The 23046-nt window shown below is 53.0% G+C and overlaps 9 protein-coding genes and 1 non-coding gene across 12 annotated transcripts; 5 read left to right on the forward strand and 5 right to left on the reverse strand.

Moving 5' to 3' along the window:
* Nucleotides 1-58: 58 nt before the first annotated feature.
* NCU14073 lies at nucleotides 59-1511 on the forward strand. Its single transcript, XR_897944.1, has one exon. It is a non-coding gene; the product is annotated as a ncrg2 (non-coding RNA).
* NCU01196 (hypothetical protein) lies at nucleotides 65-3306 on the reverse strand. Its single transcript, XM_956469.2, has 2 exons — nucleotides 2480-3306; nucleotides 65-2418 (listed from the first exon to the last, which is right to left on the reverse strand). The coding sequence occupies exons 1-2, from the start codon at nucleotides 2653-2655 to the stop codon at nucleotides 1620-1622; spliced, it is 975 nt and encodes a 324-aa protein (XP_961562.1). The 5' UTR covers nucleotides 2656-3306; the 3' UTR covers nucleotides 65-1619.
* A 1302-nt stretch (nucleotides 3307-4608) lies between these two features.
* On the reverse strand, nucleotides 4609-10054 carry gul-1 (gulliver-1). Its single transcript, XM_956470.2, has 3 exons — nucleotides 9305-10054; nucleotides 5147-9080; nucleotides 4609-5091 (listed from the first exon to the last, which is right to left on the reverse strand). Exons 1-3 carry the CDS (start codon nucleotides 9426-9428, stop codon nucleotides 5052-5054), a joined length of 4098 nt encoding a protein of 1365 aa, XP_961563.2. The 5' UTR covers nucleotides 9429-10054; the 3' UTR covers nucleotides 4609-5051.
* Nucleotides 10055-11856: 1802 nt separating this feature from the next.
* gle-1 lies at nucleotides 11857-14062 on the forward strand. The gene is made up of 2 exons (XM_956471.2): nucleotides 11857-12896; nucleotides 12965-14062. Exons 1-2 carry the CDS (start codon nucleotides 12051-12053, stop codon nucleotides 13742-13744), a joined length of 1626 nt encoding a protein of 541 aa, XP_961564.1. The 5' UTR covers nucleotides 11857-12050; the 3' UTR covers nucleotides 13745-14062.
* NCU01199 (SNARE domain-containing protein) lies at nucleotides 14057-15437 on the reverse strand. Its single transcript, XM_956472.2, has 2 exons — nucleotides 15176-15437; nucleotides 14057-15085 (listed from the first exon to the last, which is right to left on the reverse strand). The coding sequence occupies exons 1-2, from the start codon at nucleotides 15220-15222 to the stop codon at nucleotides 14353-14355; spliced, it is 780 nt and encodes a 259-aa protein (XP_961565.2). The 5' UTR covers nucleotides 15223-15437; the 3' UTR covers nucleotides 14057-14352.
* Nucleotides 15438-15721: 284 nt separating this feature from the next.
* On the forward strand, nucleotides 15722-17590 carry NCU01200. Of its 2 annotated transcripts, XM_011396180.1 has the most exons (4): nucleotides 15978-16393; nucleotides 16455-16581; nucleotides 16651-16802; nucleotides 17045-17480. In XM_011396180.1, the coding sequence occupies exons 1-4, from the start codon at nucleotides 16069-16071 to the stop codon at nucleotides 17296-17298; spliced, it is 858 nt and encodes a 285-aa protein (XP_011394482.1). In that variant the 5' UTR covers nucleotides 15978-16068; the 3' UTR covers nucleotides 17299-17480. The 2 variants fall into 2 exon arrangements, with proteins under 2 accessions (XP_011394481.1, XP_011394482.1); XM_011396179.1 differs by having other exon boundaries at nucleotides 15722-16393; nucleotides 16651-17590.
* Nucleotides 17591-17607: 17 nt separating this feature from the next.
* Nucleotides 17608-18767, forward strand: NCU01201 (trm-112). The gene is made up of 2 exons (XM_956474.2): nucleotides 17608-17942; nucleotides 18134-18767. The coding sequence occupies exons 1-2, from the start codon at nucleotides 17757-17759 to the stop codon at nucleotides 18329-18331; spliced, it is 384 nt and encodes a 127-aa protein (XP_961567.1). The 5' UTR covers nucleotides 17608-17756; the 3' UTR covers nucleotides 18332-18767.
* Nucleotides 18768-18809: 42 nt separating this feature from the next.
* Nucleotides 18810-20386, reverse strand: NCU01202 (hypothetical protein). Its single transcript, XM_956475.2, has 4 exons — nucleotides 20123-20386; nucleotides 19598-19971; nucleotides 19315-19533; nucleotides 18810-19253 (listed from the first exon to the last, which is right to left on the reverse strand). The coding sequence occupies exons 1-4, from the start codon at nucleotides 20212-20214 to the stop codon at nucleotides 19114-19116; spliced, it is 825 nt and encodes a 274-aa protein (XP_961568.1). The 5' UTR covers nucleotides 20215-20386; the 3' UTR covers nucleotides 18810-19113.
* A 158-nt stretch (nucleotides 20387-20544) lies between these two features.
* On the forward strand, nucleotides 20545-21632 carry NCU01203 (hypothetical protein). Its single transcript, XM_956476.2, has 2 exons — nucleotides 20545-20895; nucleotides 20967-21632. Exons 1-2 carry the CDS (start codon nucleotides 20665-20667, stop codon nucleotides 21429-21431), a joined length of 696 nt encoding a protein of 231 aa, XP_961569.1. The 5' UTR covers nucleotides 20545-20664; the 3' UTR covers nucleotides 21432-21632.
* tpm lies at nucleotides 21422-22992 on the reverse strand. 2 transcript variants are annotated; one of them, XM_011396181.1, is made up of 4 exons: nucleotides 22558-22992; nucleotides 22187-22331; nucleotides 22027-22072; nucleotides 21423-21900 (listed from the first exon to the last, which is right to left on the reverse strand). In XM_011396181.1, the coding sequence occupies exons 1-4, from the start codon at nucleotides 22573-22575 to the stop codon at nucleotides 21738-21740; spliced, it is 372 nt and encodes a 123-aa protein (XP_011394483.1). In that variant the 5' UTR covers nucleotides 22576-22992; the 3' UTR covers nucleotides 21423-21737. The 2 variants fall into 2 exon arrangements, with proteins under 2 accessions (XP_011394484.1, XP_011394483.1); XM_011396182.1 differs by having other exon boundaries at nucleotides 21422-21900; nucleotides 22027-22331.
* Nucleotides 22993-23046: the final 54 nt, after the last annotated feature.

The following is a 23046-nucleotide window of genomic DNA, read 5'->3' on the forward strand; positions in this document are numbered from 1 at the left end:
AATACTCCTCGCCATCGACAACGAGCGTGGAAAAGTCTGGGCAGACAACCACACCACAGTTCAACGGGAAGCTACGCCGAGTTGATCCGCCAGCGACTATCCAAAGCGACAACGTCAAAAACTCGACATGCTGAAACTTCGACGATTGATGGACCATCGCCGGCCTCGTCGAGTACACTTTTCGGACCAGCCTCGGGAGTAGGTCTGCTCTCCGGTGGCAGTTTCGCAGCTCAATTCTTTTCTCCCACCAAGTGGTTTTCCGCCGGCTGGCTTGTTTCGGCGAGTACACTACACGACCAACAGGTCCATCCCTAGCGCGGCACAATCTTGCTCTTTACGTGGCGCCGAAATGAAAATGAATCCGACTCGCGAAAAGAGGCCACCCGTGAAGTGGAAACAAGCTTCATCACATCCTATTCTTCCCGATGGTCAGCGCCAACACCAGGGGCAATCCCGGCCGCTAGACGCCACCGACTTCGGGTTGCCAGTCATGTCAATGGGCGGGAACCCCCGACATCGTGCCCGTGCCCGAGTCCACATCACGGAAACACCGCCCGACCAGTAAAGGTATCAAGAGATCAACCAGTATCTCGACTGTACCCACACATCCGCCTCTCCCATCAACCCCGCCAAGCGACGATTCGGGGCTAAACGGCACCTAAACCCCATCTCCGAGCGGCCAACGCGGGTTTCCGGTGCTGCTGCGAGCACTTGCAGCCTGTCTGCATTGCAAGTGAAGCTTCCGCGTTCAACATACGGTGCGACCTTATCTCGCATGTGGGCGCTATATACGGGCCGACATACCCTTGGCGCTGGACTTCACTGGTACTGTAGCTGCCAGCTTGTCGCATCCAAGACGGACACCCATCTCCGCTCCCAGTTCGTACTTACCCACCATTCGTCTATCTTTTGCTTGGTTTATGTTTGAGGCCAGCGTACTGTGACTGATTGACCAGCCTCCACACGAATGTGGGCGTCGGCGATCTCGAAAACCACCGAGGTGCACAGTTGCCGGTGTATGGTTTGTACGAGACTTTGTGAATTACTTCACAGCAGCTTGCCAACTGCCTTTTGAGCCTGATGATGCGGCCAAGCTAACCTGGATGATGCGGCCAAGCTAACTTGCAAGCTGTCCGCCTCATTTTCCGATCTGTCTGTCTCTTTCACTGATTGATCGTCATCAACGGCAAGAGCAGCACAACAAGTGTCTTCAGCGCACTTTCCCATCTCATCCCAGATCACGCTTTCCATTGAGTCCAGTGGCCAGGAGCAGGTCTCTGTCGAAATACTGGACATGTTCCTTCCCTTGAAAACGGAATGGCAAGCTGGACTTTTGGGGAGAGCAGGGTTGCGGACGGAAGCATATACCACTAGCCATATCGCGATTGTTGACGAGCGGAACAGGAGTCACTTTCCAGATTTACCGGACGACGAAGAAGACGTCCATGTCACGTACGAATTATGTACAATTGAAGATTTGCCAAGAATCGAATACAGAATCGTTACTTCCCATCGTGTCTCTACTGCTCTTTCCTTTTGCTTCCCCACCCATTAACGCCAAGACATCTTGCTGACAATGGCGATACAAACAGAACAACCGACGCTCCCCATCAACCGTTTCACGACACCTGCATTACGATCGGACCAGCCACGATCATATCATCCGTCAGCTTGCCTGTCAACGGGCCCGCGCTCGCCAAGTTCACATAAACAACGCCCTTCAAGCCCTGCGGCACCACGCACGCGCCCGTAGCAGCATCGAACGCCGTGAATGCCGTACCGCCGGGGATGCCACCCGTGGTGAAAGCGCAGAACTTCGCGCTACCCGTCGCCGACGCATCGCTGCTCTGCAGCTTCACTTGTGACCCGGCAGCCGCCACCGTCTTCCCGTCCCCGCCCATCGTCAGCGTTGGAAACGCCTTCAAGATCAGATTGCTCCCATCGGGACAGCTCGCGATGAAGGGCGCCGCAAGGCTGAACACCTGTTTAGGAGACAAGGGCGTGTCGAAGGCCTGCGGCACCGCCACCACGCCGCTCGCCGCTCTGATGAACGTCTGGTGGCGTGCCTCAACCGTTAGGATCGAGCCCGCGGTGGTCAGGATGCCCGGGTCGGTCACGAGCTGCGCCGCGCCCAGGTATGCCGACACGCCAACGTTCTCGAGCACGGCGGCTGTGGCGACCATGGCGGCGGCAGAGGTGACGTTCTGGAAGTTATATTTACATTCCTGTACGGGCTTGGCGCCGGCACCGGCGATGGCGCCCTGGAGCAGGATTACGTGCTCCTCTTCGATGCTGCCGATGCCCTGTAGGTCCTTGATCTGAGACTCGGAGAGCCCGAGGGCGGTGAAGTCGGCGGCAGGGAATTTGGCGAAGCCTTCGCGGTAGAAGGTATTTTCGAGGTGTTCAAGCGTAAGAGCGCTGGAAGACAGGTTCGTTAGCTGATATGAGGCTTGTGCAAGCAGAGAAGAGGAGGGCCTACAATTGCAGGATGTCTACATCCGTTAGACCGGCGGCGGTAGCAAGGGCATTTTGTCGCCTCATGAAGCTGTGGATCTTGAGTTGGTTGTTTGTCAACTTGGGGATGGCGGGCAAGGCCGAGGTCAAGGCAGCTAGGCATGCCGTGATCAGGCCGAGGGTCTTTGTGATCGAAGGCATGTTGTCTTGTTGATCGACTTGCTTCGTGGTAATTTGGCGTCGATGGTATAAAGGTAGGTTGTCTTTACTCTGTGTTGTGTCTCCTTCAATGGTCTCTTTTTCGTCGAAGGAATGCGAGCCTGGTGCTGTATATGCTTGTGTGCGTGTGTGGACTATGCTTGTCCCAGTATTACAATATGAGTAGGGAACCCCACAAGGCCGGGCCGTGTGTTGCTGGACTTTGTTGATTGTCGTTTAGACAATTGTCGTTCAGTGTGATGAAGTGAAGAGCACAGCTCGAAGAGACAAGTAGAAGGCTCGAAAGGAGAATGAATGGAAGCAGCAAGAAAGCAGACCCGTGCTTGGTATAAAGAATGAATGAAACAGAAGAGTAAATGCAACACAAACACAACACCAGGTTGACAATCGATCGTGAAAGTGAAAAGGAAGATGGCGAGAAACGAACTATAAGTATAAAAAGAAACGACCGTCTGAAGGGGCCTGCGAGGTAAGGAGGTAAGGTTATATCCAGAAGGAGACAACGTCACAGCCAACAAGAGTCGTGATGTTACGGTGCTGGCGAGCGCCAAGGGGCCGGATCACGGAATATGTATGTAGTGTACGGGGTCATGGACCCTACATACATTTCACTATGTAAGGGCAAGGAGATAGCTTCACACGGCGGCAAACGGCTGTTAAGTGTTCCGGGGATATGGGGTAATAGCATTGCGGAGATAGTGGTTGTTCCCAAACCACCAGGGACTGACATGGGCAGGGGTTCCTCGAGTTCATTGCATGAGTGCCAGTGAAGTACGCTCGGAAGCAAATGGATGGTACGTACTACCTTTCATATACAGGTACTGCTTAACATAACTCGAATTAAAAGTTGAAACTTCCCAATTGAAAGGGGCGCATGCGGATCTGACTTGCTGGAATGTCAATAGTAGCATGTGAGATACGAACAAGCCGCTCTCTAGATATATATCATGTAATGACATAGAGGAAATGGAAACTACCCAATACACTCATCCAATCCCGTCCCTCATCACAGGTAGCCTAGGTTGGCGAGGTGAAATAGATATCTATCTCGTGACAAGGCAGGAGAAGAGTAACTAACCGAAAGAACTACCAGATCTTTTCCAACTCTTTTCTTCGAGTGTTGACTGAATCAAACAAAGGTGATGAAAGCGTCAAGTAACTAACCAAGTAGCCAAGCCCATTCTTGACGTTTCGTTTCTTCGTTCTGAGTGGACTTCTCAGCGGCCTCTCTTGCTTCAACCCTAGCTCTACTCTACTCTGAACCACAAACGATAGAGCCAGAAACGTGTGGAGGCATGTAGAGAGAGAGAGAGGGGTATGTAGTTAGAAACAAGCCATTTCTCATATCAATGCTACAGTGATCAAAATTATGAACCTGGAAGCTCAGCTATTCCAAACGGTTCAACCGAGACTCCGAACCAATAACAACAAGCTCATAAGAGAATTAAGGTTGAGGGTTTGGAGGTGCATCCCATCTTGCATGCGCTCGGATATCTCCATGTCCAAAAAAGTGAGAGTCGTCGAGATATAGACAGGGGACGGGGTTACACCACGGAGAACATCTGTAACATTAGGGTTGTTGGGGTTTGTTGAAGGGGTCATCGCTTCCATGTCTCAAACACGTTTTAAAGGTCTCACGGGTACACGGATTTGTTGTAACCCGGTACCCTTACCAAGCCTTTTCAAGCTTGATTTGACGTTGACTGTCTCCTACCTACCTCTCATCACACTACTGGAGGACGGATTTCGATTCGTGAATACGTTTCATGGAAATGGAAGACATGGATGCCGAGCTGGAAAAAGATGTTCCACGATGTGTATACACCCCTTGTCGCCCACACTCGGCATGGGTAAAGCTTCAGCACATGCTGAAATGTTTCCGACGTCAGCACATTTGCACTTGCGATAAGCTTGATTCTGCCGAATAGCCACGCCGCCTAATTGACTATATTCCGCATTCTTTTCACTTCATCAAATAATTATAATTTATGTCTGTACTCGGCTTCTGCTGTCTTACTGATCCTCATCATAACATATTCATCCCCCCGTCACCAAAGCTATTATAGGTAGCCAAATTATGATTGATACTCCCATAGGGGTCCCTTTCTGTCACATAGCTGCCACCCGCCAAGTTATCCATGTTGAGTGTGATAACACCTTCGCGAATAAGCCATCAGACTATAAGAGATGCACACCATATCATCAACAAAGGAATACACCCGCATAACAATCTTGAAGACGTTGCTTTCTAACACATCATACATCATCCGTTCTTCCTACTTGTTTGACAAAATCTCCACATGACGACGGACATTAAGGCAAGTCATCTTAACCGTTCCTGCACTGCTGCGCATCTTCTTTCCAAAGCATCAGATCATTTAGAGGGCATAGGGATTGAGCGAGCGGATGGTCAGGCACCTGTGTTTTTGGTCAGTTGTGCATGTTGTAAGGGGAGAAGGGATGTAGAACTTACGGTGGGCTCTTGGAAAGGTCGGTCTTGAGGATGACAGGCACACGGGTCATCTCCGTCACATCCTGGATGTACTCGCCACCCTCCTCGCGGAGCTTGAAGAGCTTCAAGTACTTCTCCTTGTTGGTCAAGCGAGCCTCGGGCGCCTCACCGACGGGCACCTTCGAATCAGACCGAGTACGGTGGAGGGTACCGACGGCCTCAGCCGCAGACTGAGTAGGTGAGCCAGGCACGCTCTGAGTCGGGCGCTCCGCAAGAGATGCGCCGGCCATGGCCTCGGTGATATCAGAGGCATTGTCCTCGATGTCGTCCTCGTCCTCGTCCTGGAACAGAGCGTCAACATCATCGTGCGAGACGGTACCAGTCTCGATCTGCTTGCGGGCAGCCTCCTCGCGATCCTTCTTAGCGCGTTCGGCCTCCTCAGCCTGGCGAGCAGCAGCGAGAGCATTCGAGATGCGCTGAGAAGCGGCGGCCTTGGGGCGCTCATCTTCAGGAACGTAGGCGGAGCTGGGAACACCCTTCTCCCAGTAGAGTTCAAGAACTCTCTTCTCTTTTCTAAACTCGGCCTTCTTTAGAGGAAGCTGATCGCAGTGGACACGCTTCTCGAAGCCCCACTCCGGAATGAGGACGTCGAAGGCAGACTCGTACACACAAATGACGATACCCTCGCTGATCAGGTCGCCATTAACCTCCTGCCGCTTCTTATCCATGGTGCGGCAAGATTCGATGTGAACACTCTGTTCCTGAGCATTTTGAGCCGAATCCTTCTTGGTGTTGCAAGACTCTACGGTCTTGACAAGGTTCTCCAAATCCTCAGTATATTCAATCTTTCCATCAGAAAGAACAGCCTCAAGCTGACGATGAACAATGATGTCGGCGTAGCGCCTGGTGGGGTACGTGAAATGAGTGTAGAGGGGTAAGTTCAAGGCATAGTGAGGCCAAAGCAGACTGGCAGTCTTGCCCGCAATGAAGTACTTGGCGCGCTGCATAGACTTGACGAGGAGGGTCTCCATACCCTTTCTGATGTCAGAGTCGTCAATCTTGAACAAGCTATTCTGTAGGGTACCACTGCTAGTAGCGTCAATGTCGTAGCCCAAAGCAGTCATACGGTCAATGATAGTTTGTAGGCGGCGGGAGTTAGGAGCAGACTGCCTGCGCAGAAGGGCTTTCTCCGGGAGTCCCTGCGCCAGACGTTGGGCAACATGGGTGTTGGCCTTGTGCATAAGCTCTTCGACAAGTTCAGTGGCCTGGCTAGACTCGAAAATGTTGTGCTTAGGCGGGATGTTCTCATCATCAAGTTGCTGGAGGAGACGGAGAGGCGCAATGGGTTCGCCACCGGCGCCCAAGCGAGCTTCACGGAACTTCTGGGCGACAGCGTTGAGAATCTGGATGTCCAGGGCCTTCACAGATGGATGGGAGAATCCGCTGCTACCGGAAATGGCTTCATCGATCTCGCTGAGCGACACCTTCCCGCCGCTCTTGACGATACCCTTTCCAATCCAGGTGTCGCCTTCGGCCACCGCGCCAGTCTGGGGGTTGACGTGGAACACAACGCTAAAAGTCAAGCGATCCTGTTCAGGAGTGAGGGTGCAAAGCTCGCTCGACAGCTTGGGGGGGAGAAGGGCACAGAAGCGGTTGACAAGATGGACCGCAGTACCGCGCTTCTTAGCTTCACGGTCAACGAGTGAGCCGGGCTTGACGAAGTGGGCGACATCGGGAACGTGAATACCAATTTCGATCTTGCCGTCAGGCAACTGCTTGAAATGAACACCGTTGCCAAGCTCGACAGAGCTATCTAATTCAACAGTGAACACATTCTCGCCACGGAAGTCACGGCGAGCGGCAAGAGCAGCTTGATCCTCACTTTCAAGCGACCAGTCTTGCTGGCTGACGTTGCGCAAAACAGCCTCAGCAAACTCGTCGGACGCGAAGTTGTTGTCACGAAGGAGGGCATCGGTCTCAACCTTAAGATCACCCATTTTGCCCAGCTTCTCAACGAGGGTACCAAACGGATGCAGAGAAGTGATGGGCCAGCGCTTGATACAAGCCACGAAGATCTGGTCCGCATAGTCCTGGTGCTTCTCCACGAAGTCCTTGGGTGCTTGCTCGGTAGGAATGGCAATCAGAGGAACACGCTTGTCCGTGGGCTTGAACCAAACAATCTTGGGCTTCTCGTGGGAGCGCGAGTCTTGTTGGCGGCCATTGCCACCGTCTCTCGCAGCGCGTTCAGCTTCCTGCTTCTCCTTCGTAGCCTGACTGCTCGGGCGGAGCAGACCAAGGGTACCAGAAAACATTTGGCCGGGAACACGCTCAATAACAGCAACAATGTGACCAGCAAAGAGAGGCTGCTGCTCATCATTGATCTCCTCTTCCTCAACCAAAAGAAGACTTTGACCTTCAACTTCCACGTCGTCGTTCTTCTTTTGGGTAGGACGCTGTCTGAGGCTGCCACGGCGGCGGAGTCCCCCCTCAGCGTTGCCATTGTCGTCACCAGTATTTTGGCCTCCACTAATGGAGCCAGAACGAGTGTCGGTAATATCCTTGCGCTTCTTCTTTTCTTCCTTCTCGCGCTTCTGCGCCCACACTTCACCAACATCCAACAGCTCGACCGCAACGAGATCACCTTCGAGAGCACGGTTGCGATCCTTGCTGCCGCAGATGAAGATATCGGCGGGAAGCAGGCCATCCTGCGTCGAGACGTACGCATCGCTTCTGTTCTTCTTGTTCACGCGAAGAATACCAGAAACAAGCTGGCCGTTACCCAAGAGGGCAGGAAGAGTAGCTTGGGGAAGGTAAGGAGTGAAAAGCGTCTTGCGCTGCTGTTGCTGGCTTTGCTGACCAGGAGCAGCCATTTGAGGAGCGTGCTGGCTGGCGGCAAGACCGGTAAGTGGCTGACCATTCATCTGAGCAAGCTGAAGAGCCTGAAGCTGGTTGAGCTGCATCGGATTGAGTTGTTGGCCAGGGAAAACCTGGGGCATCATCATCTGACCGGGGAACTGAACCAGCTGAGGCTGTCCAGGATACTGGAAGGATCCAATCGAAGAGATGGACTGGCTCACCGAGCCGCGGCTGCGGTGACCGGGCTGGAAGCCCTGGCTCTGAGGAAGGGCAGCGGTCTGGTCCTGAGCCTGGTTCTGGTTCTGGTTCTGGTTCTGGTTCCTCCAGTTGCCGTCGAAGTTGCGGGAACCAGTGCGGGCATGGCCGCTACCAGGAGCGCGGCGGGAAAAGTCGCTGCCTTGGCCCACGGAGTCGGTAGAGAAATGGCCTCCGCGGCCACCACGGCCATTGGCACCAACAGCCATACTCTGGCTCCTGCCATGGCCGCCACGACCGCCACGGAACGACGATCCCTGAGCTATCTGGCCCTCCGCCGGAGCAGGAGTGGTGCTCGGGGTGGTCTTGGCATCATCCTCAGACTTCTCGGAGGAGCCAGGGGCAGGAGCAGCAGGGAACTGGAAGGTAGACGTCGTGCGCTTCTGTTGGGCGATCTCGGCGGCCTTCTTGGCATCAGCCAAGGCCAAGGAATGTCTTCTCTGATGACCGCCGCCGGATCCACCCCGACCACCACGACCGCCGGTGCTGTTCTCTCGGGCGTGACCCTGGGTGGGATCTTGGAAGTTGCCGAACGTCGAACCAGAGGCGCCGGCAGAGGGAGCAGGCGGCGGGCCCCCCATGCCCATGTTTGGAATGGCCGACTGATTACGGCGATGTGAAAGCGGTTGTGTAGGAGGAGCTAGGGGCGGCTGCTGCTGCAGCTGGACCGGGAACTGGAAGCCCGCCTGAGGCGCCAAACCGGCAATGGGCTGGAAGTTGGTGAATCCGCCAGGGCCCAGGGGTTGCGTGGCCGGAAGCATGCCGAGGTTGGCATATTGAGCTGTAATCTGCTGTTGCTGCTGCTGAAGGAGTTCGATCTGCTGCTGGATGGCAAGCTGTTCCACTGCACCGAAAAAAAGATCCAGTCAGTACGCCAGCGCATTGAAGAGGGGGATGAGGGGTTACAGTCAGGACACAAGACGGGAACGCGACGGGGTCAGGGGTACGATCATTGGCTTTTGAAGCTTTTCGCCACGAACAAGAACGGACCAGTGCAAGAGCGGTAGAGGGGCGCCGCGATAGTACACGATGGCAATGGCGATGACAATAGCAAAACTCAAAACATACTGTTCGTGTTTGAAAACATACTCATCAACGGGGTCAGCTCCGACGGGCTTCTTCGATGGGCGATATGGAGCCGTCGGCCGGCGGGGCCAGAGACGCCTCCTTGAGGCTGCTGTTGCTGATCCATGATGCAGGTTGTTGGGACGGACAGGTGCAGATGACTCGGGTGATCCAGGCAGAAAACGTGCACGTCGAGTGCGAATGCAAGGCGAAGTCGGCGTTGGACCTAAAGCGTGTGAAGAAGTAGTAAAGTAGAGCACGAGACGAGTCGAGTCGAGTCGAGTCGAATCGAATCGAGGCGTGGTCGACCGAACAGAGACGAGGGGGAAGGTTATTGAGCTGGGTTTATCTTTTTTGTGTGGCCGGATTGCCGTTGCGATGCATCAGATGCGATGGGAGTTGCGGTATGTTTGGTTGCGGTGCGGAGACGTCGCCCCAAAGGACAGTTTTGTTTCGCAGTTAAAGCGGATTGGATGAAAGAAATCAAGTCCAAAGAGGTTATAATGAGAGATTGAAAAGTTGCTACGAGGGAGTGTAGAGAGAAGGGAGGGAGGTGTCCGGCTTTGCTAGTTGACGTTGAAGCTAGAGGGAAGCCTGAAGCCGATGCGGATTGAGGTTCGTGAGGAGGGAAGGGGAAAGGGAGAGTGCAGGAGGAGGAGGAGTCGGAGGACGGGAGAAAGAGGTTCGGTGCTATAGGAAGTCAGGAGGACTGGGCCTTGGACCTGAGAGGAGGAGGAGGAGGAGGAGCAGAGCACTTTCAGCGCCGCAGCGGCAGTCAGCGAGAGGAACCCGAAAGGTCCATCCTTCGGCGGGCATCCTGGGCTGGCTAGGTTGTACCTAGAGTATCTACCTAGAGGTACCTACCTCACCTAGACTACATGCTAGTGACGAACTGATGCGTGAGAGGGAAACGACGGGACAGGATGGTGCCCGCCCGCCTGGCAGTCCGTCCTGCTGAGGTGAGTGAGGTCCGTCCCTCCTTGGAGGCGCATGCTGCAGGTGTACACGGTGCGGCGGCGGAGCATGGAAGGTCCGGGTTCACGGCAGGCATCTCTTACGGTTTCAGTTGCACCTATCAGCGGCGGTGCTGGGCAGTTGGCTGAAGTGGTGGGCTACCGTTAGTAGCGCCAGGATAGGTGCAAGCACGCAGGGTGTGAGGGTGGTGCACCGGATACCCCATGTGCGCGACACACCGTGCTCCTCTTCCCTTCCACTTACAACCCAACTACTACTGAATGAAGTAACCTTTGAGCCCCTTTTATAAAACCGTCTTTTCTTCCTGGCCTTTGTTCAAAAGGAAATCTGCACTCATGACATCCACTGCATACCTACTTCTGGAGTTTCTGTTCAATAGCCAAGAGCTTCGAAGAGTCGAGGACCGCGACAGGAGCATCCGGGGGAAGCTACACTACCTACACCAATCAACGATGCCAGTGGGGAAACGGTTCCTCAGCAGACTCGGGAAAATCACAAATGGCAGAAGTGGACACTCCCGCTAATCGTCTTTACCCCATACCTCATTTAGTTTAGATTCAGGATATCTCAAACATGGCGTATGCTGGGCGATGCTTCCCTGTCACGAATGTGTCTGCACAGGGACAGGGACGACAAACTCGAGATGTACTCGAAGATACGTGCTCGAACGTTTCTCTCGGGGAAACTCAACGGTGGTCGGAAAGAGGATCGCCAACCCATATCATGATGTGCCCGGCATCACCTGGGGAATATGGACTGGCCTTGCCGGCGTAACAGGGAAGACGTCAATGGTGATGGTGATACCCTAAACCCTGGATCGACGCGAGTACACCGCATACTGCAAGACGACAGCCGTGTCTCCCGTGTCAGAAGCTCCGGCAGGCTTTGGGGGTCTGTGTCTTTGGATGACGGTACGATTCGTAAAAGAGGTTGAAGAGAAGAGAGACACGGATACCTGCGGGAACTAATGGAGTTGCTATCTGCCATATACAAAGACCACAAGCTGACCTTCTTGACGATATTTGCTGTCCACAGCACCAATGGATCAAAGTAATACCTATGCAGTAACTTGCGATGAAAAGATGAATCCTTGATTCATCACACATCCTGCATTAAAGTTCGTTTGAGATGTCAATAGCACGTTGCCTTAGCTTAGCTTCGTAAGTACATACAATGGCGACTTCAAAGAGCTGTACCTCCGAAGCCCTTTCTCTTGACTGTTCCCATCACTTTGTAATTTATACGGACGCCCGAGGACCTGGAGATATTTCAGCGTAACACAGCAGGAGCAGACATCTAAATTTGGGTTATAGATGCCAAAGCCGCTTTGTGATATCTACACAGGTAGGTAGGTTTTTGTTGCCAACAATACATCAAGGCTAGATTTCAGGTTGGTTTATAGAAAGGTGCCACTTCCATCCGTTCTCCCCCACCAAAAGCGGCTGCAAGGACCACTGCACCTAACCACACACAGTGTGTAAAGATACCAAGACAGACGGATGCCGCCATACTAAAACCGCACCCATGGAGTGGACTTAGTGCTATTGGACTCGCGACGCGCGCAAAGTACAACTCCAATTGATAGTGTCCATAGTACCCTTCCGCAACTGTCAAGCCGAACACAACACCGGACGATCACCTTAACATCACCCAATTTTTTTTTTAACCAAGCAGCGATATATCTGCCTGAAAATTTCCCCAGTGTACCACCTGTCCGGCAATCGTGACGGGTGACTGGGATTGTCAAGCAGCAGCGCATCCAACCACCGACAGGATGGCTGGTTCGTCCCCCGCTCGCCCAAACGGCAACCAGTGGGCAAGCCCTTCCTCGCGATCAGTCATATCCGACATTCTTGCTGGAGACCGCAATTCCGAGGCCCGGCATAGACTTCTGATTGAGGCCGCTAGGAGGGAACATGAACGTGTACGCGAGGAGGCCGAGAGGGTGTACCAGGAACACCTCTTGAGACAAGAGCAGGAACGTCTGGTCGAGGAGCGCAAGAAAGAGGAGGAAAGGATACGAGCAGAAGAACAACTTGCTGCTGAGCGAAGGAAGCTTAACGCTCTCAAGGCGAAGAAAATCGAGATCCCGCCTGTCCTGCCTGACTTCGAGCCAGCAAAGGCACCATCTCCAGCCCCGAAACCTGCCTCAACGGCATCCCCATCACAACCACCCGCCACCCAAGTCAATGGCAAAACACTTTTCGAAAAGCAACCCGAGTTGCAGCCAGCGTCTGCACCGGCTGCAGCGAAGCCTTTTGGAGGATTTGGACAGACACTAACAAGTGCGCAACCCGCCACTGCTGCCCTGAAGCAGTCAACGCCTGCATCTGCAGCCTCTTCTCAGCTTGCGACCAGTAACTTGCTAGGGAACAATATCCAGGTCAATGGAACCGCCACGGCCACGACCATTGCCAAATCACCGACACCAGCACCCGTGCAACAAGGACCTGACCGATTGGCAGTGATACACAAAAATCTGAAAGAGCTGCGGAAGTCTATGTTGGATCAAGCAAAAGCAAATCAGGCGCTTAAAGCCCGTATGGGAGATATGCGTCGAGAGATCAGAAAGTGTGTTGGACAACTCACGGGAGGCGGCGCGGGAGTCAATCGTCAACAGGTATTTAATCACCAAATCAAGCCTGTTTTCAGCCTTTGGGGGACTGCGCTAACCAGACACAATGACAGAACAATACCATTGCTGCTCTACTACGCGAGGCGCTCGAAAACCGCGTACAATCTCAGCTCGTTGACCCGAATACCTTCCTCGTCGAATCACGAGCCCCAGTTCAAGGGCCTACCAACAACGATCCGCAGGTCCCGTCACTATTTATCTATCTACTGAACGTCTTCGCCAAGGCCACCATTTCCCAGTTCATCAACGAAGGCGGTCCACGACCAGAGACAGCCGATCCCGTGGGTGTCTGTATTGCCGCCGTGTTTTCCGACCCGGCATTCGCGTGGCGTGGGGCCTCCATGATCGACATCCTTCTCGCCAAGTTCCGCATCGTCTGTCCCGTCCTGTGGGGTTATAGGGGCAGCGAGAAGACGGAGCAAGGACGCGCCAGGATAGGGTGGTGGAAGGACAATGGAAGATGGGTTACGGAGCAGGTGCATTTTGACCGAATGACGGGTCTCGGTGCCGGCTTCGCCGCGATATCGTTGCGAAACTTCGCCTCGTCCAAGAAGCAAAACCCATACCCACCACGACATTACTGGGCGGCCATGGCGAAGATTGTCAACACCCCTTCAGGCGAAATCTCAAATACCCAGTGCGTGGTTCTGAAAGCTATGATCCAGAACTACGAGGAGAAGTTTATCCATGCATATGGAACCGCTGCCCTTGCGGCGTTGAGGACCGCGCTCGTAGAGTTCCCTGCTCGGGCACCGGTCAAGTCGAGTGCCGTGAACTCGTTGCAGGTTGTCCATGATCTGCTCAGGAAGAGTACTGGAGCTGCTCTTGGATAAATAAAGTGGTCGTGTGTGTCAGAGGAATGGGGTTGGTGTGTTGTGTGTCAGAAAGAAAAGTCATATCAACGGCGTTCAGGATTTGGTCATTTGAGGTTTTCAGCATCTTGGAAGGATAACGTCTGCCATGTGCCGGTTACGAAAAGTTAGTGTTCTATCAGAAGAAACTGAAAGGCCGGGCTTCCCAGCGTATTTGGCGCTTTCTGTTATATACCCAGCGTATCTACAATCAAGGCGGCGAAGCTCGTAGTGGGCATACAGAAACAAAAACCTACCACATCAGCACTCAGAGAAAGAAAGCCCTGTAAAGGGTGCAGAACTGAGCCTTTGTATGGCTCCAAACTCAATGTTGCTGACCGATGCCCGTTTTCACCTGGACCATGGCGGCAACAACTCGTGGCTGCAGTGATCCAGTAGGTCATTATTGTATTACCGTATGACCGTCCATCATAATGCTGTAGGCGGTAAAGCAAAATAAGTAACAGGAGAGCCAAACATCATAGACACCCCTTCAGAACTCCTCTTAACCGGCAGAACCCAAAAAGAAAACAGCCCGCCTAGTCTAGTCAGCCAAAACACAGCCCCAATCCTGCCGTCCAGCTCCCAGCTTACAAAATGAGCAATAAAACCAACAACAAAATCAATACGAAGATCAAGACCGCAATGCAACAACTGCTCAGCGTGTCCTCGTTGTGCCTCATCACATATGTCAACTTCTGCATCCCCGTCTGCAACCTCCCTCCCACGCGGTCCGCCAAATCGTCCGCCACCTCCAGCATCTCCCTCTGCTCCTCCAACTCACGGCCCATGTCGTCCGCCTGCCGCCTCAGCACGCCGACCGTCTGGAATACCCCATCCAAATGCTGATCCTGCTCGCGCATCATCTGTATCTGCTGCTGGTGCTCGAATTCGGCTGCGTAATCGTCGTCTTCGCCGGTGGCGCCAGCGGCACCGTTTTCACCGTCCGGGATGGCGAAAGATGATGGGTCTGGTAATTGGTCCTTTTGCTGGGTACCCTTTCCAGAGACGGCGGATTTGGATGCGAGCTCCTGCCGCATGTTCTCTACCTCGGACCCGACATCTTGCACAAGGCGCTTGCGCCGCGTGACTTCGTGCGCCGACAGGCCATATTGCGTGGGGTCGCGCTCGATGGCCTTGACGGACTCGACGAGGTCGGCGAGGTCTTCGGCGAGGGAGGAGAGGGCGGATTCGAGGTCGGAGCGGGCCGCGATCAGCTCAGGAGAGTCGGTGGAAGAGGAGGAGGAAGAGGTGAAGAGGGAGCGGATGCGTAGGTAGGAGGTGAAGAGGGAGCGGGTGGATTGGAGTTGGGTTAGGACGTCCCTGTGTTTGAAGTTTTGGTTAGCTGTCAATGTTTTGGGTTGATTGTGGTTTGTGAGTTGGGAAAAAAAGGGGGAGATGGTCAGAGCATACTGTTGGACCTCAAGGAAGGGGTCCTCCTCGTTCGTGGAGGACATCATCGCGCTACTGCGAAGACGAGGAGGAGTAAAGCTGCGGCATCAGTTGTCGGTCGCATCAATCGACATGCGCCGGCCTTATTAGTCCCAAGTTGAAGGAAGTGGAGATTCACTGCATAGAGGTAAAGAGATTGAGGAAGTGGTGGTATATGCAGTGATCTATTGTGTTTGATTAAAATAAAGACCAAAGTATAATGACGTTGCGGCCGGCAGGGTTCACGATCTCGACAACTGCCTCGAGGTACTGTAGTAGCGGCGCTATGCATACAAGCGCGGCGCTCCAGATTGACACCCCCCTTTGTGGCTGAGGGTGAGTCTAGAAAGTACATGTGGTTCTGGACCCGCCGTCGGCTTGGCGTGAGACATCCATCCCATGGACCTCTTCGGCTGCCCCGCTTCTGCAGCGGTGCAGCTCCCGCTCCCTCGTCTCAGGGCAATCGCGCAGTCGCTGTGAACGAACCCCAACGATTCCATCAATCCCCGTCTTGTCTGAACACCTTGACTGCTGCCCCTGTTGTTTTGAGGGGAAAATGCGAGGCCCTTGATCTAAAGAACTGGTTGGACGACGCGCGCTGTCGGTCCGGTTGTCAGTGCACTGGTTCCAGGTTCCCCAGTCGCGGGGACGGGCAGTGCCTGGAGGGCAGCTCGCCCGATTTGGTAGGTGAAACGTAGCTTCAACGGAGCCGGGGACCACTGTAACCGAAGAGAATCATAGTGTCTCATCAACTGTCCTTTTCCTTCTCTCTTTCCTCCTCCTCCTCTTCCATCTTCTTTTCCACCAATTCTTTGACTTGGGTCAGGTCATTGTCTTTTTCCATCTCAACCCAAAAACTATCGTGAACCGTCAAGATGTTCAGCTTGCGGCGACTCCTCCTCGCCGCCACGCTGTTCCTCGGCGCGATGCTGCTCTTTGCGCAGTCCGCCGAGGCAGCCAAGGGCCCCAAGATCACCCACAAGGTCTACTTCGACATTGAGCAGGGCGACAAGCCCCTCGGCCGCATCGTTATGGGTCTCTATGGCAAGACCGTCCCCAAGACCGCTGAAAACTTCCGCGCTCTTGCCACTGGCGAGAAGGGCTTCGGTTATGAGGGCTCTACCTTCCACCGTGTTATCAAGCAGTTCATGATCCAGGGTGGTGACTTCACCAAGGGCGATGGCACCGGTGGCAAGTCCAGTATGTTGCTTCCAAGTTCCGTTATGCACTTTGGTCCATATCATTGACCGCTTGTGTACAGTCTATGGTGACAAGTTCCCCGATGAGAACTTCAAGCTCAAGCACTCCAAGAAGGGTCTCCTCTCAATGGCCAACGCTGGCAAGGATACCAACGGCTCCCAGTTCTTCATTACCACTGTCATCACCTCGTAAGTCGAATACACTCGAGCCGCATGGTCTAGGAAGTGCCCGGTTGGCTAATACACATTTTGTCGCAGTTGGCTCGATGGCAAGCACGTCGTCTTCGGCGAGGTCCTCGAGGGCTACGATGTCGTCGAGAAGATTGAGAACACCAAGACCGGTCCTCGCGATGCTCCTGCTGAGCCTATCAAGATCGCCAAGAGTGGCGAGCTTGAGGTTCCCCCTGAAGGTATCCATGTGGAGCTTTAAAAAGCGTCTTCTATCCATCCTTGCGAATCCCCATTTCCCCACCGTTAACTGTTCATAAACCTGTGTGGGAAAAGTCATATAAAAGAGGAAAGGATATAGAAGCAAAACTTTTTGGATCCTCATACCTACAATGGTGTCCAATTGTGGATCGTTTTGTTCCTATGACCGTTTACCCGTGTATATGAGTCCATGTGCTGATGAGTCGGTGTTTTTTCTCATCAGGCCTGGAAGGCCAGTCGGAATGGGCATCTCCCGCGTACGCAAACGAAGACGAGAAGCCTGCTGCTCCTGTTCCTGTTACCGATGCCAAGCCTCCTGCGCACGACAGCATCCCCGCCGCCACCGCCGACGACGATGACACTGGTGCTCCCTTGTTCGCCAAGGTCCTCTTCTTTGGTGTATTAGTTCTAGGTCTCGTTTTGTATATTCGCCTTCGTCGCGCCCCTAAGGGTACGTACGGAAAGGGCATGGAGTAGGCAATATCTCGAATATTTGAAATCTGACAAGGCTGCATAACAGGTAGCTATCAGGGTCTGGGCGGGCGTGAGTAGCCCAGACGAGTATTGTTGAAAGGGAGAAGAAAAAAAAGGATCAAATCATGGGCATAAATGAAATCATCGGATAGTTCGCTTTTATTCCCATGTATATCAGTCGCGGTAATGGTTGTGATGGTTGCTTCGGCGATGTAGTGGCGTGTCTGTAAGTCGAAGCATAAAAGTAGCATCACGTGGATCCATTTTTATCCGTTCGAGTCGCTGGGATATCGAACTTTTTTTTTTTTATTACATTTTTGGTAAGACAGTACCGACTCGTAAACCACGACCAGGAAAACCTTGAACATCTTTTCACTATCTTCCCCGAAACTCTAGGTCTCGCTGGCCGAATCCAAAACTAGTTGAGAAACATAATATTCAATCAACCAAAACCCACCAAGATGAAGGTCATGACACTCAACTTTCTGACCTGCGCGGTCAAGAACTGCAAGTCATCCAACGACTCGTTCCCGCTGCACCCCAAGGAGGCCGAGCTGGCCAAAGATGATATCGAGATCAACCCTCAACTTCTGATCAATGTCTTGCCTCGCATCGACTGGGCTGCTCTGCGGACTACTTCTACCGAAGTACGTTGAACTCTTTTTGTATTTTCAAAGCCGACCCACCATTTCGATATGGAGCTACAATATATCTTCATCCCCAATTTTCAGAGAAATACCACACGTCCATCTCACACCTCCCTCACCCTCCCACACTTTCACTTCACCCCAAACAACAACAGCATTTCAACGACGTCCTCAACTAACACACACATCAGCTCGGCTTCCCCACCCTCCCCGAGCAGCCTCCCTCGCCAGAGGATCTTCAGTCCGACGAGGCTCTCCTCAAGGAGCTGCACGAGCTGCTCATGGAGACCCAAATGATGGAGGGCAAGCTCGTGTGCGGCCACTGCGGACACGAGTACGCCGTCAAGAACGGCGTGGCCAACTTCCTCTTGCCTAGCCACTTGGTATGAGTGTGGAGCGCGAGGCAGCAAGGCGAGGCGTTTTCAGGGATGGTCGTGTCAACTGGACTAATTGGACTGGTTGCCAGAGACCTGTTGGAGAATCGGGGAATCTTCATCGGATAGTAAGCACCAAGGAGTGGTAGAGATGGAGAAGTGGTTCCTACCACACGGACTCGGGGAATGCATGCGATGCCAGAAGGCTGGCCACCTGCGGGTAGCAATGAATGGATGGATGGATGGATGGTTTGGGTGACTGCCCAGGGTTGGTTAAGGGCTACCGCAGGAGTCGTCCTGTCCTTGAAGAGACTAGAGTATGGCGAGAATGATTTCTTGAGGGGCGGTTAATTATTTCAGCATTTTACTTGTTCACTTTCAAGGCGTTCTGTAAGGGAAAACATCAATAGAGGATTATCTGGCAAATATCAGCGGCGTAAAAAAAAAAAAAAAAAAAAAAAAAAAAAAAAAAAAAAAAAAAAAAAAAAAAAATCATTTCACCAAGGTGACAGGTTGAAGTTTCCAAAGTTAGTTATTGCCCATGTTTCATGCATATCATTGCTCATGCGTGCATTCTTGTTTTCATTCCCATCTTGCTTTGTTCTAGTGTACGAATGCGCAATGCTTTAATGATACCCAACCAAGAACAAGAACCCTCGAACTCCGGCCTGTCCCCCAAACCCATATACATAGCATGATTCCATAGCAAAACAAAACTTGTGTTCTGCCGCATGCACATCTGTTGTTCGTTGCATCCCAAACCCTACAAAACACGAGGAACAGGGCCTCCAAGCGCTTTACTGCTGCTTCTTCTGTGCAGTCGGTCCCATCTCCTTGTCGAAAGCGCCATATGAGACTTCGAGACTACCGAGAGCCTTCAGTCCGACGCCCAGGATGGAGAGCATGACAATGAGAGCGAGCAGGGCGACGAAAATGCCTGGTTCAGTGTCAGTCTACTGCCTTGAAAAAAGCGCCGACTTGAGATGATGATTACATACCAGGAGTGAAGAACTGATACTTCGCAAACAGCGGGCGGTTATCATAAGTGGTGTTGCCGTTGTCACTGCCCTCCTGAGAGCTAAACTGTCCGCGCTTGAGATCCATATGGACTGGTTCGATAAAGTCAGGCTGGTAAGCCTTGAACTCGTTAGGGTCTGATACCATGACAAGGGTATAGTCGCCCTCAAGGGTATCGAGCACCAGGCCCAACTGATCGTCTATAGTTGCACAGGTTAGTACGGGGCAATTCAATAGCCGACCCGTGATCCGAACTAGACATACCATTAGAAGCCAGGATTTGCGCCCTATTATCCTTGTGCTCCAAGGAAGGTAGATGCGTGAGGTCAACTTTGACGATACCGGCAACCTTCCCCTTGGCAGCGCAGGCTTCCTTCACATAATCCTCCAACGAATGGGTTGAGAGGTCGCCGACTACCTCCGCAACGCTGAAACGGCCCTTGATTTCCTTGCTTGCGATTGTGTCGCATAGACTGCGCATTTTACAGTGCGAGCCATCGCGGATGTCGGCGGCGTGCACGTTCGGCTGGGAGACGATAACGTAGTCTTTCGTAGGACAAGAGGAAAGGATCTCCTTGGCGGAAGCAATCACTTGATTGCTGGTTTGGAGCTGATCGTATCTTTCGGGTGTATTGAGCCTGGAAATCACGGTTTCGCAAGGGTCAGCATCTTCAGTCGAAGTCACATGCATGAAAGCGCAACTGAGTGGGATGTGGTGCACAAGATCGTGATGGCGCGAGGGCAACTTGAAGGGACACCACCCACGGCGACAATTGGGACATGACGTACCTGGAGGTGGAAAAGAGGACAAATGGTGAAGAGTCCGAGAAGGCATGCACTGCCGTAGAGGCGAGCAGAGTTGTTACTATCGAGAGTTTCATGATTTACAGATTATGCCAAACTGTCTGCGATATTGTCGTCGTCGTCGGTTGTTGTGTTGGATATGCGAATATGGTGTAGTGTACAAACTGGCAGCGTGGTGTAGCTCCAGGATCCAGAGCCCGGGAGCGTGGATGTCACTGCACTGAGAGAGCGCCAGACGTCTGATGCATGGGATTGGGTGCTGGGTGTGACCGGCAGGCTATGGACATCAGAGATAGGCGGTAGAATAGGGCAGAATACGATAAGGCCGCTTCCTGCATGGTGCCCCGTTCGAGTGAACATTTGAACAGGGGGGTGGCTATCAGTAAATTTACAGTTGAACCCAGAGCATCCAGATCGCTGCATCCAAACATCCTTCCCGCCCTTACCTCTACCTCGATTTCTTGTTCCCTTTTCTCCACAAAACCACCAAACGAACTTTCCACTCAAAGTCAACCCTCGAAGCCATTATGGAGAGGGATCCAGCGTTCTTTGTTGCCCCAAGGCCCAAAAAGAGTGGGCTCGCGCCGCCACCCAAGAAACGCAAGATAGTGCACAAGGTCGAGGAAATCACATTCGACAAGGACGCCCGCACCGAATATCTTACCGGTTTCCACAAGCGTAAACAGGCCCGAATCAAGGCTGCGAAGGCGCAAGCAGAGGAAGAGGCACGGCTGGAACGAATTAGGTTGAGAAAGCAGGTACGTACCGGATGACCGCTGTCTTTCTTGGTTGGTTCCATGGCAGTAAGTCTAATCTACGTCGGGTACAGATCAGAGAGGAGCGGCAGAAGAACCTCGAGGAACATATCCAAACAGTGCACAAGCTTCTCCACGAGGCAGAGCGTGCCGGTACCGACGACAAACCCACCGAGAACAAGTCAGACGACGAATGGGATGGGCTATCCGAAGACGATGTGGCGGAAGAGCCTGCGCTTGATGTCGAGGAGGAGTACATCGATGAAGACCGCTATACGACCGTGACAGTAGAAGCCGTCAGCGTAGACAGGGACGGCATCCACAAACCACGGACCTTGAAGGACGAAGAAGATTCCGAGACGGAGAAGAACAACAAGAAGAAGAAGGCGGCTGAAGAGGCGGCGCAGCAGGAAGCCGACAAGAAATCAAAACGAAACTTCCCAGAGAAAAAGAAGAAGAGAAAATTCACATACGAAAGCCGACATGACCGAAACGTCACAGAGAGGAAACAGAGGGCAAAGAAAGCGAAGCGGTCGTGATAGGTTAGATGGCGAAGGAAATAATCTACCGCTATTCCTGACAGCGGTATCCCTTACGATATCTAGATCTTGTTTAAGTACTGTATGTGCAATGCTGGGATGATGGATTATGCTTTGAACTAGTAGGCAATATGAGTTGTACGCGGGAGTTAGATAACGGCTTGCTTTGTCCGTCTTATCTCCCTACTCGACAACCCGAGGACAAACGGCATAAAGGGTCAGGCTGATATTATCGATGCGGTGACGCTGTGAACAAACGTAAAGAAAGGAATTTCCACCATGTTCCGACTGCATCCGTTAACCAACTTAGATGTTGGCAATATCAGCCTGGAACTCTTCCAAGCTCTTCTGTACCTCGGCGTACTTCTTGGCCATCTCTTCGTACTTGGACTCCCACTGGTCGCGCTCGTTCTCGAGGGCCTGAACCTTGCGCTCGAAGTGGCCGGCCTTGACGTCGGTCTGGCGAAGCCTGTTGAAGGAGGAAAACATCATGTTAGTCTAAGGTGTCGCAAAGAAAAGGGGTTCAAGGGCACAGGGGTTAGGACCCTCCCCCATCTCATCGTCCAGGGGTGCGTGTATTTCGATGCAAACGTACTTCTCGTTGGTCTCGCGGAGAGTCTTGTCAGCCTCCTCGGCCTCCTCTTCAAGAAGTTGAAGTCTCCGTGTCAGCGTCTCGTTCTGAGTGCCTTGTTGCGCGCCATCCTCGGCGGCGCTCTTGAATTCCTTAACCTGGGTCTCGAGCTTTTCCACCTCACTTTCTAGCACGCTGTTCTTGTGGGAGAGGGAGGTGATCTCCTGCTCCTTCTGAAGGTTCTCCTGCTCGAGGACCTTGATCTTGGACTGGAGCTCCTCGACCTTAGCCGAAGCCTCGTCAGCCTCGAGGCGGAGCTGGTTCATTTTCTATAAGCGTGATCGCGCTGGTCAGCATTCCGTCGTCAAAGAGCATGGCGATAGCGGTGTCAAGCAGTCGCGGGCATGTTTAGGCCTTGACGGGCAGGCCTGGGGATACACGGATGTGGCGGTGGCCGTAGCTGGCTGTTGCTCCCATTAAGGGGTTACGCATCGCTGGGCAGTTGGTGGGGTCCACAACAGGGATCGAGCTCTCGAAAGCGATGATGTTTCTTACCTCCTTGATGCGGTCCATTGTGTCGGTATTAGGTGTTTGTGTGGTGGAAAGGTGAGATTAGAAGAGCGCGGTGTTGCGAGTTGAATGGTATCTCGAGTGCGAAAAGGGCAGTTTGTGAGGATGGTGTGGATGTGTTGGTTGGGTTGATGGAAGGGAAGAGGAGAAGGAGAGGAAGGTAGCGGACAGATGATAGTGGGTTTGCAATATGAAGAGTGCCCCTCCCCTCCATAACGGCCGCCTGGGCTGCGTGTCTCCCTCGCCTGCCGTGACTTGGGAGATACGGGAGCCATACATCGTGCCCAGATCGGGCCGGGGGTCCAGCTGCCCCTGGTCCAGTTGACCCAGTGCGTTCCAGTGCGCCAGCGGGCGGTCTGGCAAGTCTGACCATCTGAATGGGCTGCTTACAGCTTCCCGCTAGGTGTCTTTCAATTTCCATCCTCATCCACTGAAACTTGTCGGTCTGGATCCCCTGGATTGGATTCCACAGGC

The sequence above is a fragment of the Neurospora crassa genome, linkage group V (assembly GCF_000182925.2).
Source record: "Neurospora crassa OR74A linkage group V, whole genome shotgun sequence".
Taxonomy (NCBI): domain Eukaryota; kingdom Fungi; phylum Ascomycota; class Sordariomycetes; order Sordariales; family Sordariaceae; genus Neurospora; species Neurospora crassa.